This window comes from Panulirus ornatus, chromosome 40 (assembly GCF_036320965.1).
Source record: "Panulirus ornatus isolate Po-2019 chromosome 40, ASM3632096v1, whole genome shotgun sequence".
NCBI lineage: Eukaryota > Metazoa > Arthropoda > Malacostraca > Decapoda > Palinuridae > Panulirus > Panulirus ornatus.
This window is the reverse complement of record NC_092263.1, coordinates 16,914,060-16,931,558: the sequence shown is the minus strand read 5'-3', so window position 1 is coordinate 16,931,558 and position 17,499 is coordinate 16,914,060. Positions and strand designations below refer to the sequence as shown.

General features: G+C 40.4%; 1 protein-coding gene across 1 annotated transcript in view; it reads right to left on the bottom strand.

The window, feature by feature from the left end:
- LOC139761485 (uncharacterized) overlaps positions 1 to 17,499 on the bottom strand; it is a 419,732-nt gene that overhangs the window by 344,963 nt on the left and 57,270 nt on the right. The window contains 2 exon segments of the mRNA XM_071685744.1: positions 2,665 to 2,765; positions 7,065 to 7,252. Coding sequence (XP_071541845.1) covers positions 2,665 to 2,765; positions 7,065 to 7,252 — 289 coding nt within the window.

The window sequence follows — 17,499 nt, the reverse complement described above, 5'->3', positions numbered from 1 at the left end:
AGCTTGTAGATTTATGTGCTCAAAAAGGACTGATGATTGGGAATACCTGGTTTAAAAAGCGAGATATACATAAGTATACTTATGTAAGTAGGAGAGATGGCCAGAGAGTGTTATTGGATTACGTGTTAATTGACAGGCGTGCAAAAGAGAGACTTTTGGATGTTAATGTGCTGAGAGGTGCAACTGGAGGGATGTCTGATCATTATCTTGTGGAGGCTAAGGTGAAGATTTGTATGGGTTTTCAGAAAAGAAGAGTGAATGTTGGGGTGAAGAGGGTGGTGAGAGTAAGTGAGCTTGAGAAGGAGACCTGTGTGAGGAAGTACCAGGAGAGACTGAGTACAGAATGGAAAAAGGTGAGAACAATGGAAGTAAGGGGAGTGGGGGAGGAATGGGATGTATTTAGGGAATCAGTGATGGATTGCGCAAAAGATGCTTGTGGCATGAGAAGAGTGGGAGGTGGGTTGATTAGAAAGGGTAGTGAGTGGTGGGATGAAGAAGTAAGAGTATTAGTGAAAGAGAAGAGAGAGGCATTTGGACGATTTTTGCAGGGAAAAAATGCAATTGAGTGGGAGATGTATAAAAGAAAGAGACAGGAGGTCAAGAGAAAGGTGCAAGAGGTGAAAAAAAGGGCAAATGAGTTGGGGTGAGAGAGTATCATTAAATTTTAGGGAGAATAAAAAGATGTTCTGGAAGGAGGTAAATAAAGGCGTAAGACAAGGGAGCAAATGGGAACTTCAGTGAAGGGCGCAAATGGGGAGGTGATAACAAGTAGTGGTGATGTGAGAAGGAGATGGAGTGAGTATTTCGAAGGTTTGTTGAATGTGTTTGATGATAGAGTGGCAGATATAGGGTGTTTTGGTCGAGGTGGGGTGCAAAGTGAGAGGGTTAGGGAAAATGATTTGGTAAACAGAGAAGAGGTAGTGAAAGCTTTGCGGAAGATGAAAGCCGGCAAGGCAGCAGGTTTGGATGGTATTGCAGTGGAATTTATTAAAAAAGGGGGTGACTGTATTGTTGACTGGTTGGTAAGGTTATTTAATGTATGTATGACTCATGGTGAGGTGCCTGAGGATTGGCGGAATGCGTGCATAGTGCCATTGTACAAAGGCAAAGGGGATAAGAGTGAGTGCTCAAATTACAGAGGTATAAGTTTGTTGAGTATTCCTGGTAAATTATATGGGAGGGTATTGATTGAGAGGGTGAAGGCATGTACAGAGCATCAGATTGGGGAAGAGCAGTGTGGTTTCAGAAGTGGTAGAGGATGTGTGGATCAGGTGTTTGCTTTGAAGAATGTATGTGAGAAATACTTAGAAAAGCAAATGGATTTGTATGTAGCATTTATGGATCTGGAGAAGGCATATGATAGAGTTGATAGAGATGCTCTGTGGAAGGTATTAAGAATATATGGTGTGGGAGGAAAGTTGTTAGAAGCAGTGAAAAGTTTTTATCGAGGATGTAAGGCATGTGTACATGTAGGAAGAGAGGAAAGTGATTGGTTCTCAGTGAATGTAGGTTTGCGGCAGGGGTGTGTGATGTCTCCATGGTTGTTTAATTTGTTTATGGATGGGGTTGTTAGGGAGGTGAATGCAAGAGTTTTGGAAAGAGGGGCAAGTATGAAGTCTGTTGGGGATGAGAGAGCTTGGGAAGTGAGTCAGTTGTTGTTCGCTGATGACACAGCGCTGGTGGCTGATTCATGTGAGAAACTGCAGAAGCTGGTGACTGAGTTTGGTAAAGTGTGTGGAAGAAGAAAGTTAAGAGTAAATGTGAATAAGAGCAAGGTTATTAGGTACAGTAGGGTTGAGGGTCAAGTCAATTGGGAGGTGAGTTTGAATGGAGAAAAACTGGAGGAAGTGAAGTGTTTTAGATATCTGGGAGTGGATCTGGCAGCGGATGGAACCATGGAAGCGGAAGTGGATCATAGGGTGGGGGAGGGGGCGAAAATTCTGGGGGCCTTGAAGAATGTGTGGAAGTCGAGAACATTATCTCGGAAAGCAAAAATGGGTATGTTTGAAGGAATAGTGGTTCCAACAATGTTGTATGGTTGCGAGGCGTGGGCTATGGATAGAGTTGTGCGCAGGAGGATGGATGTGCTGGAAATGAGATGTTTGAGGACAATGTGTGGTGTGAGGTGGTTTGATCGAGTGAGTAACGTAAGGGTAAGAGAGATGTGTGGAAATAAAAAGAGCGTGGTTGAGAGAGCAGAAGAGGGTGTTTTGAAGTGGTTTGGGCACATGGAGAGGATGAGTGAGGAAAGATTGACCAAGAGGATATATGTGTCGGAGGTGGAGGGAACAAGGAGAAGAGGGAGACCAAATTGGAGGTGGAAAGATGGAGTGAAAAAGATTTTGTGTGATCGGGGCCTGAACATGCAGGAGGGTGAAAGGAGGGCAAGGAATAGAGTGAATTGGAGCGATGTGGTATACCGGGGCTGACATGCTGTCAGTGGATTGAATCAAGGCATGTGAAGCGTCTGGGGTAAACCATGGCAAGCTGTGTAGGTATGTATATTTGCATGTGTGGACGTATGCATATACATGTGTATGGGGGGGGGGTTGGGCCATTTCTTTTGTCTGTTTCCTTGCGCTACCTCGCAAACGCGGGAGACAGCGACAAAGTATAAAAAAAAAAAAAAAAAAATCTCTTTTAAACATTCCCCCTCCATCTTACCTGGGCTCTAATATCACCACTCTGGAGATTCCTAGACTCAGCAGAATGGAGAGCTCCCTCAATGTCCATGAGCAGTGGCTCTTTTCTCTGTGGATAGACACCTGAAAAGACAATGTATAGGAGAGATGGTCTGTGCTCCCTTAATTATATCAAGCAACTGTCTATATTGTTTCGTGTGCCAACAGATGATCCATTTTTTCCTTATAGCACACCACTTCTTCCTGAGGCTCACCTTCACAAGAACTGCAAAATGGTTGGACTCTCCAAAGAATCCTCTCACAACTCTAACATCTAGCACAACCTTTCTCAACCTTTCTTCCACAGACACATAAACCAAACCTTTTGTTCTTCTCATCCATCGTTTCTCATCCATGCATATCTGTGAATCATCTTATGCTTAAAAAAGGTGTTTGCAAGGAATAAACCCTTCTTGGCAAAGATACCCACAAGATAACTTCTCATTTACTCCAAACACCCCCTATTTACCAACTATTTTCGTAACATCCCACCTTTGCATTCATCTTTTTTTAAAGCTCCAGTCACAGACAAAAGTCCACATCAAGGCCACGCCTTAACTGAAATATAGAGAGAATTATGAAATGGAAAAAGAAAAGATGGGAAAGTACTTACGAATTTCAGAGAAAGTGAAAGACCCGTCTTTTGAGATGTGCCATGTCATAGTTATTAGGAAAACATGAGAAGGTCGAGTTCCAAAGTTTTGACGTGTAGGGAAAGATGCAGTTGTCAAAATGGTCCACCCTTAAGCTGCCGATGGCCACACAATAATCATGTGAAGCAGCAACTTGCCGAGTATTGCATGGTCTAGCTAGTGGCAGGGGCACACAAGCAGCCGGTTCTCAGGAGCAGAAACCAAAGTGATACTATAAAAGAGGGAAAGTGAACTAACATTGTGGCGCAGGGCAAGGGGGTCAAGTTTGGAAGTTAGCCTGGAAGAGTTTATAGGTCAGATTGCTTTTGACTCAACTCTGTAAAGTAAGCATACAGAGCTAGAATTTCTCCAAATGTGAGAGCAGTACTCCATAAAAGGACAAACCAATCCCTTGTGTAAAAGGAGCAACTGTTCAGAAGTGAAGATGTTTTGACATCTAAACAGGATACCCAGTTTCTTAGAAGAAGACTTAGCTATTTCTGTAATGTGGGGTTACCAAGAAAGAGTGGATGTTACAATAATACCAAGTATGTTCATTGAGTTAAGTGCTGAAATTACAAAACCATCAAAGGAGAGACGAGAGTTATAAGGAGTTTTTGATGGAGAGATGGGTAGAAATTGGGTTTTAGAGGCATTAAACTTAACAAGATTTCATGTACCCCACTGAGATATCCTGTCCAAGTCTGAGTTTATCGAGGAAGCTGTGTCAAGACGAGATGCAGAGTGAGTGAGAGAAAAGGGAGCAGAATTGAAAGATGTGGATGAATGCATTGTCGAGTTGGTAGCATATGAGTGCATTGGATTATTTGTGGAGGAGAGGAAGTCATTAAAAAAAAAGACACAGTGTGGGGGACACCAATGTTGATGGAGAAAATGGGGGAAGCTGATCCATCAACAACCACAGAGATAAATCAGTCAGAAAGGAAGGAGCAAAGTGAGGGAGGGAAGCTGAAAGAGGGGAGTTTAGAGATGAGACATGAACCCCTAAAATCTTTCAGGGGTGATGACCAGACAATAGTAAGACAGGAAAGAATATCACCAGTGAATTTTGCCTTATGGAAGCAATACTGGTGATCAGAGAGAGGACTGTGATTTTTGAGATGTTCAAGGATATGGGAGTTGAGGAGGGATTCAATGACTTCGGAAATGGTAGATGTCAAAGCAATAGGACAATACAGTAAACCCTCGATTTAATGGACCAAATATAATGGTTTTCAGATTTAATGGACCAGACAAATAATCATACATCAATTAATAATAATTCAAATTAATAAAAAATAGATGATCTCAAATGCTGCATCATACTCATTTCATATCACACTTGTTTTTGGTAGTGTGGGGTACACTCACTTTGCTTCAGTCTCAGTCTGCCTCAAGCTACCATGTGGACAAGTTGTATACAGAGAATTTTGATTTTATTAATCATGTAATTTTGCAATCCTTACAAATCAAAACAGCATCAAAAGACAGAGGAATTAAAAGAAAGCATGTGAACTGTATACTGCATTACTATATATTGTATTAGAAAATTGCCCATAGGTTACATTCTCGATTTTCGGCATTAACAGATACCCCCTCCCCAATTAGTCCATTAAATTGAGGGTTTACTGTAGTCAAAGGGGTTAGAATGGTTACCCTTCTTAGAGATGGGATGTATCAATGCATATTTCCAAGGAGAAGGAAAAGTTTTGTATTTTAAACAGAAATGGAACAGGCAAGCATGCACAGGTGCAAGTTCAGAGGCACATTCTTTCATTACAAGGGGATGGACACTATTAGGACCATAAGCCTTGCTTGTGTCCAGAGAAAGAAGCACATTTCTGACAGTTTGAAAAGAGATTACAGAGAGAGACATATGATTAGTAAGAGAAGCATCAGGAGGTGAAGGAATGTTAGAGTCATCTAAGGTGGAGTTAAGAAAAACTGGGACCAAAGAGGGTTGCTTTATCTACAGAAGAGACTGCTATAATACCATCAAAACGGAAAAAAGAGTGAAAGATAGAGTGACAGTTGTTAGAGATGCCCTTAGCTAAAGACCAAAAAGACCTATCGCTGGAAGATAAGGAGAGGTTATCACACTTCCTTTGAACAAAGGAATGCTTTGCCTCATGGATAACATGCTTGCAGTGATTACAGGAAGTGATAAAACCTGCATGGGAGCCAAAGGAAGGAGAGTTTTCCAAGCCTTATATGCCTAATCCCTGATCTGAATGGCCTCAGAACAGGAACGGTTAAACCATGGATTGGATGAAAAGGGTGTCTTGAGGGAAGAAGGAATAAATGCCTCCATTCCCACAAAAATGACCTCTGCTATGCATTTGGTGGAGACAGAAGCATCACCACATAAGAGACAGTAATCCAACCAAGGAAAGTCAGAAAAGAAGTTAAGGAAGTTATTCCAGTCAGCTTTGTTGAGGTGCCAATTTCTACATCGTTACAATAGATACATTTCTCTCCTTCTCAAACCCATTTATACAGTCATTCAAATTTCTCTAAAAACACTTCATTTCATCCTTACTTCACAGAGTCTTCATATTCACAGGCACATACCCATGTGTACTTCACAATTTCAATCTTTTCTTTCACCCTCACTATTCTTGATCCATTCCATCTGTGCTCTGTAACACCCTTCCATACCCTTGATAATAGTACAACTGTGCGTTCTTATTTCCCTCTTCCAAGATAATTCTAATTCATTCCTGTTCACACCATTCCTCCTTCTATGCCCTACCATAGCTTGCATTTACCATTTCCATTTTCACTCCAAACAATCTGCCCAATGATATGGGCTTTATCAATTCCCAGCACTATTCACAAAATCCCTCCTTTCACTTTCACATTCAGAGCCATTGGTGGACTCCAGTTTCATTTCTTAACCTTCAGTGCATCACCCTTAATAGGCTACAGGAATAGAGCAACTCCAGGGAAGTGTTTTCCAAAGGCAAACACATACAGAATATCAACCATGTTAACAATACCAGCCCTAAACAACTACAAAAATGATAATTGCCTTATGGAATAGAATAGAGAGTACAAGAACAAAATATCTCATAAAAAATCAGCCTAATTACCTGTAATTCTAGTCATCAAATTTTTGTGATTACACTTTCCCAAATTAACAATGATAGGTATGTTTACTCCATGAAAGAAATCAATACCAGTATAAAGTTTACAACAAAGATGCAAAGTTTCTATTTAATCTATTTTCAACTAAGAGAGCTGGTGACATAAAACATGTATGGTGCTCTAATTAGTGATATAGCTGAAAAAAAATGAATACAGTACATTCAGCACATGACAGTTTATGAAAAAATTCATTCATGGCCACCATAACATCAGAGGGACATGTTCTGTTTACTCAAAGCAGATACTGTCCTGAGTTATGCAGCTATGAAAGTGACAAGTTCAGTATGTTATATCATTTTTGTGAAAGCTTATCTATGTCCTCCACAGTGTCATATGAACAGTCTTGATGTGTATGAAAAAAAAGTTTGTTTAATTAACTGATAACTATGAGAGGAGACATTTGTGGTATATCACTTTCTCTTCATACTGTTAACTTACATTATTTAGTAATTACTTACCATTTTTCTCTTTTCCTATATCCTTTGTTTCCTATATTTTACTTTTTATTTACTATACTATAAATTCTCGCTGAAGCAGAGGGGGAATATTCTTTTTCCCCTAACCCCAGGGATGCTGAATATGCTTTTCATAAGACATATCTTACCCTTAGAAAAATTTTGCTGGGTTCTCTCAGGTTCTGCCTGAAGGCTGAGACTAGAGAGGATAGTGACAGAGGCAAGAGAGGAGTTATCATTGGATGCTGTTGAGGGCCCATCTATTCTTATGTCTTCCATGCACTCAATGGATTCCCACAGGCCCTCACGGCGAGTCATATGGCAAGACTGGTCACGCCTGGAATCCAAATGTAAATGGAACACTGATTATGTCCACAGGTTTATTGTCAAACAGATGTATGAGGTATGTGTAAATTCTTTCTTTCTTTCAAACTATTTGCCATTTCCCGCGTTAGCAAGGTAGTGTTAAGAACAGAGGACTGGGCCTCTAAGGGAATATCCTCACCTGGCCCCCTTCTCTGTTCCTTCTTTTGGGAAAAAAAAAAATACTTCTTTAATTATCAAACTGTTATATTCAGTGATATTAATGAGGAACTTGTACTCAGTGATTGGGTCAAATGTACTTACAAAAGGATATAAACACATAGAGCACTAAATGTGCATGATCAAGGGAATGGGTTTATGATAATGCCTCTCTCAAAATAACCAAATTCTTTCTACAATGGAAGCCTATTCCAAAATCCAAAGCAAGGGAGAGCATGCAGAATCCTGCCATACATTTCAGTTACCAAATACCTCTACTTAAAAGTACAATAAATCACTCAAAAAATGGTATGAACATTTGCTCAGTGACTTCATGCTGGTTTCATTGCCAACATAATTCAAGCAGTCATCAGATGCTTTCCCACTGAAAGAAATGTATTAGAAAAACTGAAAGATGGATAAGCAAACATGCACAAAAAGGATATATATGTCAGAATGGAGGGGACAAGGAGGAGGGATGACCAAATTGGACATGGAAGGATGGAATGAATAAAATTTTGAGTGCATAGTAAAGTAAGACAGGAGGGGAGGATTTTCAGCCCCCCGCTCCCATCCCTTTTAGTTGCCTCCTACAAAATGCAGGGAATACCTGGGAAGTATTCTCTCTACCCTATCCCCAGGGATTTATATTATTTTATTATACTTTGTCGCTGTCTCCCGCGTTTGCGAGGTAGCGCAAGGAAACAGACGAAAGAAATGGCCCAACCCACCCCCATACACATGTATATACATACGTCCACACACGCAAATATACATACCTACACAGCCTTCCACGGTTTACCCCAGACGCTTCACATGCCCTGCTTCAATCCACTGACAGCACGTCAACCCCGGTATACCACATCGCTCCAACTCACTCCATTCCTTGCCCTCCTTTCACCCTCCTGCATGTTCAGGCCCCGATAACACAAAATCTTTTTCACTCCATCTTTCCACCTCCAATTTGGTCTCCCTCTTCTCCTTGTTCCCTCCACCTCCGACACATATATCCTCTTGGTCAATCTTTCCTCACTCATCCTCTCCATGTGCCCAAACCACTTCAAAACACCCTCTTCTGCTCTCTCAACCACGCTCTTTTTATTTCCACACATCTCTCTTACCCTTATGTTACTCACTCGATCAAACCACCTCACACCACACATTGTCCTCAAACATCTCATTTCCAGCACATCCATCCTCCTGCGCACAACTCTATCCATAGCCCACGCCTCGCAACCATACAACATTGTTGGAACCACTATTCCTTCAAACATACCCATTTTTGCTTTACGAGCTAATGTTCTTGACTTCCACACATTCTTCAAGGCCCCCAGGATTTTCGCCCCCTCCCCCACCCTATGATCCACTTCCGCTTCCATGGTTCCATCCACTGCCAGATCCACTCCCAGATATCTAAAACACTTCACTTCCTCCAGTTTTTCTCCATTCAAACTCACCTCCCAATTGACTTGACCCTCAACCCTACTGTACCTAATAACCTTGCTCTTATTCACATTTACTCTTAACTTTCTTCTTCCACACACTTTTCCAAACTCAGTCACCAGCTTCTGCAGTTTCTCACATGAATCAGCCACCAGCGCTGTATCATCAGCGAACAACAACTGACTCACTTCCCAAGCTCTCTCATCCCCAATAGACTTCATACTTGCCCCTCTTTCCAAAACTCTTGCATTTACCTCCCTAACAACCCCATCCATAAACAAATTAAACAACCATGGAGACATCACACACCCCTGCCGCAAACCTACATTCACTGAAAACCAATCACTTTCCTCTCTTCCTACAAGTACACATGCCTTACATCCTCGATAAAAACTTTTCACTGCTTCTAACAACTTTCCTCCCACACCATATATTCTTAATACCTTCCACAGAGCATCTCTATCAACTCTATCATATCCCCAGGGATATTTCCAGAAATTCAGTATGCCCCAGTGCAGCAGGAGCCCATCACATCTTATATAAAAGTACTTCACAACTTTGCAAATATGGCACAAAAGGTTCTGAAGGAAAAAAAAGTGAGAGGGTTAGGGAGGATGATTTGGTAAACAGAGAAGAGGTAGTAAAAGCTTTGTGGAAGATGAAAGCCGGCAAGGCAGCGGGTTTGGATGGCATTGCAGTTGAATTTATCAAAAAAGGGGCTGACTGTATTGTTGACTGGTTGTTAAGGTTATTTAATGTATGAATGATTCATGGTGAGGTGCCTGAGGATTGGTGGCATGCTTGGATAGTGCCATTGTACAAAGGCAAAGGGGATAAAAGTGAGTGCTAAAATTACAGAGGTATAAGTTTGTTGAGTATTCCTGGGAAATTATATGGGAGGGTATTGATTGAGAGAGTGAAGGCATGTACAGAGCATCAGATTGGGGAAGAGCAGTGTGGTTTCAGAAGTGGTAGAGGATGTGTGGACCAGGTGTTTGCTTTGAAGAATGTATGTGAGAAATACTTAGAAAAACAAATGGATTTGTATGTAGCATTTATGGATCTGGAGAAGGCATATGATAGAGTTGATAGAGATGCTCTGTGGAAGGTATTAAGAATATATAGTGTGGGAGGCAAGTTGTTAGAAGCAGTGAAAAGTTTTTATCGAGGTTGTAAGGCATGTGTCCATGTATTAAGAGTGGAAAGTGATTGGTTCTCAGAGAATGTAGATTTATGGCAGGGGTGTGTGATGTCTCCATGGTTGTTTAGTTTGTTCATGGATGGGGTTGTTAGGGAGGTAAATGCAAGAGTTTTGGAAAGAGGGGCAAGTATGCAGTCTGTTGCGGATGAGAGAGCTTGGGAAGTGAGTCAGTTGTTGTTCGCTGATGATACAGCACTTTTGGCTGATTCAAGTGAGAAACTGCAGAAGCTGGTGATTGAGTTTGGTAAAGTGTGTGAAAGAAGAAAGTTGATGGTAAATGTGAATAAGAGCAAGGTTATTAGGTACAGTATGGTTGAGGGTCAAGTCAATTGGGAGGTAAGTTTGAATGGAGAAAAACTGGAGGAAGTGAAGTGTTTTAGATATCTGGGAGTGGACTTGGCAGCGGATGGAACCATGGAACTGGATGTGAATCATAGAGTGGGGGAGGGGGCGAAAGTTCTGGGAGCCTTGAAGAATGTGTGGAAGTCGAGAACATTATCTTGGAAAGCAAAAATGGGTATGTTTGAAGGAATAGTGGTTCCAACAATGATGTATGGTTGCGAGGCATGGGCCATGGATAGAGTTGTGCGGAGGAGGGTGGATGTGCTGGAAATGAGATGTTTAAGGACAATATGTGGTATGAGGTGGTTTGATTGAGTAAGTAATAATAGGGTAAGAGAGATGTGTGGTAATAAAAAGAGTGTGGTTAAGAGAGCAGAAGAGGGTGTTTTGAAATGGTTTGGTCACATAGAGTGAATGAGTTAGGAAAGATTGACCAAGAGGATATATGTGTCGGAGGTGGAGGGAGCAAGGAGAAGTGGGAGACCAAATTGGAGGTGGAAAGATGGAATGAAAAAGATTTTGAGTGATCAGGGCCTGAACATGCAGGAGGGTGAAAGGCGTGCAAGGTATAGAGTGAATTGGAACGATGTGGTATACTGGGGTCGACGTGCTGTCAATGGATTGAACCAGGGCATGTGAAGCATCTGGGGTAAACCATGGAAAGTCCTGTGGGGCCTGGATGTGGAAAGGGAGCTGTGGTTTCGGTGCATTATTACATGACAGCTAGAGACTGAGTGTGAACGAATGGGGCCTTTGTTGTCTTCCTAGCGCTACCTCGCACACATGAGCGGGAAGGGGGTTGTTATTTCAGTGGCGGGGTGGCGATGGGAATGAATAAGGGCAGACAGTATGAATTATGTACATGAGTATATATGTATATGTCTGTGTGTGTATATACATGTATATGTTGAGATGTATAGGTATGTATATTTGCGTGTGTGGACGTGTATGTATATACATGTGTATGTGGGTGGGTTGGGCCATTCTTTTGTCTGTTTCCTTGCGCTACCTCGCTAACGTGGGAGACAGCGACAAAGCAAAGTAAATAAATATAAATACTAACAATACAATGAAAATCAGCTGAAATCAATTAATCTGATTTTATCACAAAAATAGTCTTTTTTCTGAGGATAATCATTTCGCTGCAAATACACTTTAAAAACAATAAAACCTCTGCTATCCAACATTCAAGACAACGAAATATTCAAAATAATGTATTTTTTCAATGTCAGTTGGCAACACTCAATTACAAAAAAAAAAAAAAAGAAGAGATATTTGAATATATTCCAAATCCTATTTGCACTGCATCACTGCAATTAGTGGTGCTGGTCTTTGTTTGCTGTACCCCATGTGCTTTCTCTGCACAGTGTTGTGTGCTGGTCTTACTCATTTGTGTACTTTATGCACCCTGGATTACTGTTGTAAAAAATGGCTACTTTAAAGCATCATCTGCAACTGCCTGACAGCTCCTAGAAGCCATCTGTGTCTCTAACAGACTGCACATGGAGTGTTTTCAGCCTTGAAAAGAAAATGGAGTTGTGCAAATGGCTGGTTAAGGGTGGGTCCAAGCCTGCACTTATGAAGGATTTCAACATCAGCATGATGACTATATATGACACCACCAAGCAATAGAAGATTAAGGTGTTCAGTGGTGCTTTTTGCTTGCATGTATGAATATTTCCTCTTCATAAAATATTTTTGAATGGGTAAAATATTTCAAAATACTATAACTTCTGAATTAATATATCAAAAAAAGTTAAAGGCTAATTCTGCAAGCAACAGGTCGAAGGGAAAAGGATACAAGTGCATGGGACTAAAGCAAGTGGGATGGTAAAAAATGCTGATAATGAGACAAGGTAGGAAAGGCACCTGGAATGACTGGGATTACAGCTGCAATGTTGAAGTATGGAGGAAAAATTTTGACGGAGTGGATGCACTTAATATGCAATTTAGCATGGAAACAGAAAGTTGTGCCTGAGGATTTAGTGACAGCTATCACTGTTTCTTTATTCATAAGAAAAGGTGGTAGGGATGTAAGTAGCAATAATAGGGGAATAAGTCTGTGTAGTATACCAGGTAGACTTTATGCAAGAGTGCTGAATGACAGAGAGATGGAAGTGACTGAATGCTGAATAAGTGAGGAGCAAGGAGCTTTTAGGAAAGGAAAGGGATGTGTGGACCAGATTTTTGCAATTGGAATGAATGTGGAAAAGTATCTAGCAAAAGGTATGAGACTGTATGTAGCTTTTATGGATCCATAGAAAGTGTATCAGAGTCAAGTGGAATGCTTTCTGGGATGCGCTCAGGATATAAGGAGTAGGGGACAAAGGTTGGATGGTGTTAAAGCCTATATGGACGAGCAAATGCTTAAATGAAAGTGGGTAGAGTTGAGCAAAAGTTTAAGTATACATGTGGGTGTGAGGTAAGGCTGTGTGATGACAACATGGCATTTCAACATATACATGGAAGGAGTGATAAGAGAGATGAAAGCTAAACTAGGGAAGAGGGATGTAGAGATGGTGTGGTGGTTAAGTACAGTGGCTAGTGACAAGCCTACTTGAAGATGATAAAATGCTGCTTGCTGAGAGTGAAGAGAAATTGCAGAAGGTTGTGTTTTTATGATGTAAGTAAGTAAAGTAATAGTGTTTGGGAGGAAACAGTGAAAGTATAGCTTCTGCAAAGACCTACAGAGTGAAATGTTATAGATATGTGGGGCAAAAGATTGGAAGAGGTGACACAATCTAAGTGTTTGGGAGCTAACTTGGGTAAATTTGGTGATAAGGAAGGAAAGATATGGGAGAAAGCAGTACAGGGTAGAAGAGTCAATGGGTTCCTTAGTAAAATATTGAAGGGTATAGGTGTAAGCATGGAAGTGAAAAAGAGATTAAGGGACAGCATAGTCTTGCTAACCATGACTTATGCAGCTAAAACATGGACATGGGATGAGTCACAGAGGTCAAGAATCAAGGCTGTGGAAATGAATCATTTCAGAAGGCAAGCAGTATGACTAGATGGAATGAAGAAAGTAGTGAAGGGGTGTACGAGATTTGGTATGGCTGGAAATCCAAGGAAATGAACTGAGGTGGTTTGGGCATTTTGTAGGAATGCAAGACTGAGTTCACAATGACAGTGTATGATAGCATGGTTAAATGGGTTGGTATGACAGGGAAACCACCTGTGACATGGAGGAACAGAGTGGAAGAGTACTGAAGGGAGAGAAATGGGGGAATAATACACGAAATGGTGTATGTGAGGGAGGCATGTGAGGACAGAGACAAGATGACACTTTGCTGTGGCCACCCCCTTGATGGTAGTTCCTGGAGGGATTAGGTATCAGAAATGTAGATACAGACGGAGCTTTCACTGAAGTCAGTTTTAAAAGCAATAGCCCAATAACAAGTTTCCTTGAATTACGAATTACCTATTCGTACTGTACAGGGAGGAGTTTCACATTTCTGGGGTCCAATCTTTTGAACACTTTTTATCATACAACCTCTTGAATTTATGTATGCTGCCTGCATTAACCATATCCTCAATCAAAACTTCCATTCATCCATCAATGTTATGCTACATAAGTATTTTTTCACATATTTACTTAAAAATTTCTTACTTAATTTCACATCATGTCCTTTGGTTTCTGTCTCTACATCTCTCAAAGAACTCTCCACTGTTCACCTCATCAGTCTCATTAGAAAACTTAAAGGCTGTGATCAAGTCACCCCTCACTCTTCTCTTAAAGACTCCAGCCTTTCCATGTAGCATAGCTCTCTTAATTCTGGTACCATCTTTGTTACCCTCCTCCTGACCTTCTTTATGAGCTCTCTGTGCTTATCTGATGTGTGCCATATCTGAGAAGCATCTAAGTTTTGGTCTTATACATAATATGAATAGCTTACTAAATATTATCTCATCCATATACTTGAAAACTATTCTGATATTTGCCAGCAGACAGTTTGTCTCCTAAACTATTCTCCTACTATGGGCCTATGGCGACAGGTTAGGGGCACTGTCAACTCCCAATTCTTTCTCACACAGAGAATTCGGAAGCTTATTACCAGCTAGGTAATAATCATATTGAGACTGCCTTTTGCTTTGCCCACTGTCGTTACTTATTACATTTGAACTGGCTGAATCTTATCAACCATGTTTAAGAGTCTGTTTAGGTCCCCTTGTAAGCTGATGCAATCTTCCTTGCTTTTCACTTCCCTCATGATCTTCAAGCATATTCAGGTAAGATTACATACCTTCAGGCAAGTCCTTCATGTAGATAAAAAATAATGATCCCAAAATCCAACCCTGTGACTCTCTAGTGGTCAACTCAACCCAACTTGAAAAGACTCCTCTCCCATTGATATAATCTATCCATCAAAGAAATTTCCCTCTAATTCCTGCTTGGTAATGCACTTTTTCAATCAGCCTCCTATGTGGTACAGTGTCAAATGCTTTCTAGTATTCCAGGTACAGACAGCCCAACCAGCCTGTCCTTTTATCCAGGTCTGAGCTCATTCTTTCATAAAACTCTGAAGAGGTTATTTACACATGACCTGCTTTCCCTATAACCATGATGATTCTCTTAGGGAATTTCTCATCCATAGAAAGTCATTCACTTGCTTTCTATTAATCTTTCACAGAATCTTACACATCACACTCTTTAGCAGAATTGGTCTGTAGTTCATCTGTTTCTGCTCTACCTTTCTTGTTTGTAGGTATTATGTTTGCCCTTTTCCATTCCACTGGCAATGCGCCTCTTTCCAGTGACATCTTGATCAGTAATTCAAGTGATTTATATTGTGTATCTGCATACAGTTTTAGCACATATGATGAAAGTTCACATCTTGTATGAGTCAAGTCCTTCTAGTATTTTGTTCACATCTTTAAATATATCAACAATTTCCAAAACTTCCTCACCATTCCATTTCACTGATGTTGGGACTATAGTGTCATACACTGTGAAAACACTTTTCAATCTGTTATCAATTTCTTCTCATATCTTTGCATTATCCTCTACAATTTTCCACACTGAATCCCTTAGCCTAATTAGCTGTTCCTGAAGTGACAAGTGACTGCTGATGAATTTATGGAATTGTCATGGATTTTCACCTGCTCTGTCCACAGCACTCTTCAAAGTTTCTTTGCTCCTCTTTTCTTATCCTTATATACTCATTACAAGCTCTCTTATACTTTGCTAATACTGGCTGGCTAGTGTCATCTATATTTTTGCCAATGCACATCTTGAAGCTCCTTTGCTGTATGACATCTTTCTATAAAACCATTCCTTCCTCTATTTTACCATTCTCTTTTTATCAGAGGCTTGTGATACCCATGCCTCTACTCCACTGTGAATTCCACAGAAACCTCAAAATAAGAAGCCTGGTTTCTAGCAAGAGAATTCCATTTCCCAATCTATGTCACCATAGAAATCATCAAGGTTAGTATAGCTTCTGCAGTTAAATCTTCTTATTTCTTGTCTTATGTCTGGTCTTTTAACTTCCTATTTTACCACATATTCAAACTGATGCTTTTCATGATCACTTTTTCCAAATGGTGTAGCATATATAATGATCTCAATATCCAATGCTAGTATGATTGAAGATAATATCTAGTAATGATGGTGTATTAGTCCCACTCTTCCCAGTGTGCTTTTTGATATGTTGTTTTAGGAAATTTTCACGCAAGCACTCTAAAAACTTGTTTTCAAGACTTTCTACCATCACAAGAATCCAAATTCCCCAGTTTACCTCTCTATAATTGATATCCCCATTATCAGTACTTTACCATCTCTAAGTGAGTGTTTCACTGCTTCATGAACCATCCTGATTGTTCCCTCATTGTTATAATTGTATATTTGCACCAGTTCATTGAAACCTTTTGAGGATTATATAATGATAGCATCACTATGTTTTTCTTCATTACAGTTATCATTCCCATTATGTATTGTCTGAATGGGCCATCTTCCACTATTTTTTTGAAGCTTCTTTCCCCTCCCTTACTTCTCTTTCCTTTATGATATCAAGTCCACTTTCCCTTGATGTACGTGATACATCTGTCAAAGTTATCATGTCGTACTTGCAGGCCACAATATGATTACATCAATATGACCACAAATCTTTGCACATATATCAAGTCTGGCAATACACTAGCCTTATTTACCAAAAAGATTACAAATATTCCTTTGCAATTCCCTATCTACTGTTCACTTGCTTGGGACTTCACACACTTTCACACTTTAGACTATTCTTTTGTAGAGGAATAGTCCTTAACTTACCTAACTATTCCTCTCTCAACTGTATCCTGGTCTAATGGTTTATCTTCTGGATTGTTCTCTTGCCCAGTGGTTACTCCCTCAGGCCATTTCTTAATCTGGTGGTTCCCCTCTAGACTGTTCCTTTGCTGTTTAAGCTAAAGGCTATTTTTGTGCCGAGCAGGTTCTAATCTGATCTATTTCCTTACCTAGAAGTTTATCAACTTAAGACTGTTCCCCTACCTGGAGGTTTTTGCTTTACACTACACCCTTACCTAAGGACTTCCTTTCATTATGAACATTTTATTTCCTTATGGATAAAGAAGAAGGAATACAGTAGGTAACCGTTTGTAGGCAGCCAATGACCAGGGAAGTATACTACCAATACTACCAGCCTGGGTATCGGGAGAGTAAATGACTGCTGTATAGTGAGTTAGCACTTCAGTGGTTGTCACATTGCACTCCTCTAAGCCAGGTAGCTGTCTTTTCTTTCTGCCTTGCCTATAAGTGGACTACTGGTATTGTCCATAAACATACTATCTCTCCTTGTCATATATAACACTTGACAACACTTAACTCAAATAGCTCAATCTTCATAACTCTAGATTTTCCTAAGGTGAGCACTTTGTGCTAGCCTTTTCTTTTGGTAAAATGTTAGGAGCCATAGAAAGAAGCAGAAGGCAGAAACATTTAGGCAGGAGTATTAGGCAGAAGGATTTGGTAGAAGTATCAAGTAGAAACATTAGACAGGAGCATTAGGTAGAAGTCTATAGGAACACTAGGTAGGAGCCTCAGCAAACACTGTAATAGAGTTACCCTCTGCCAGTGGCCTGGT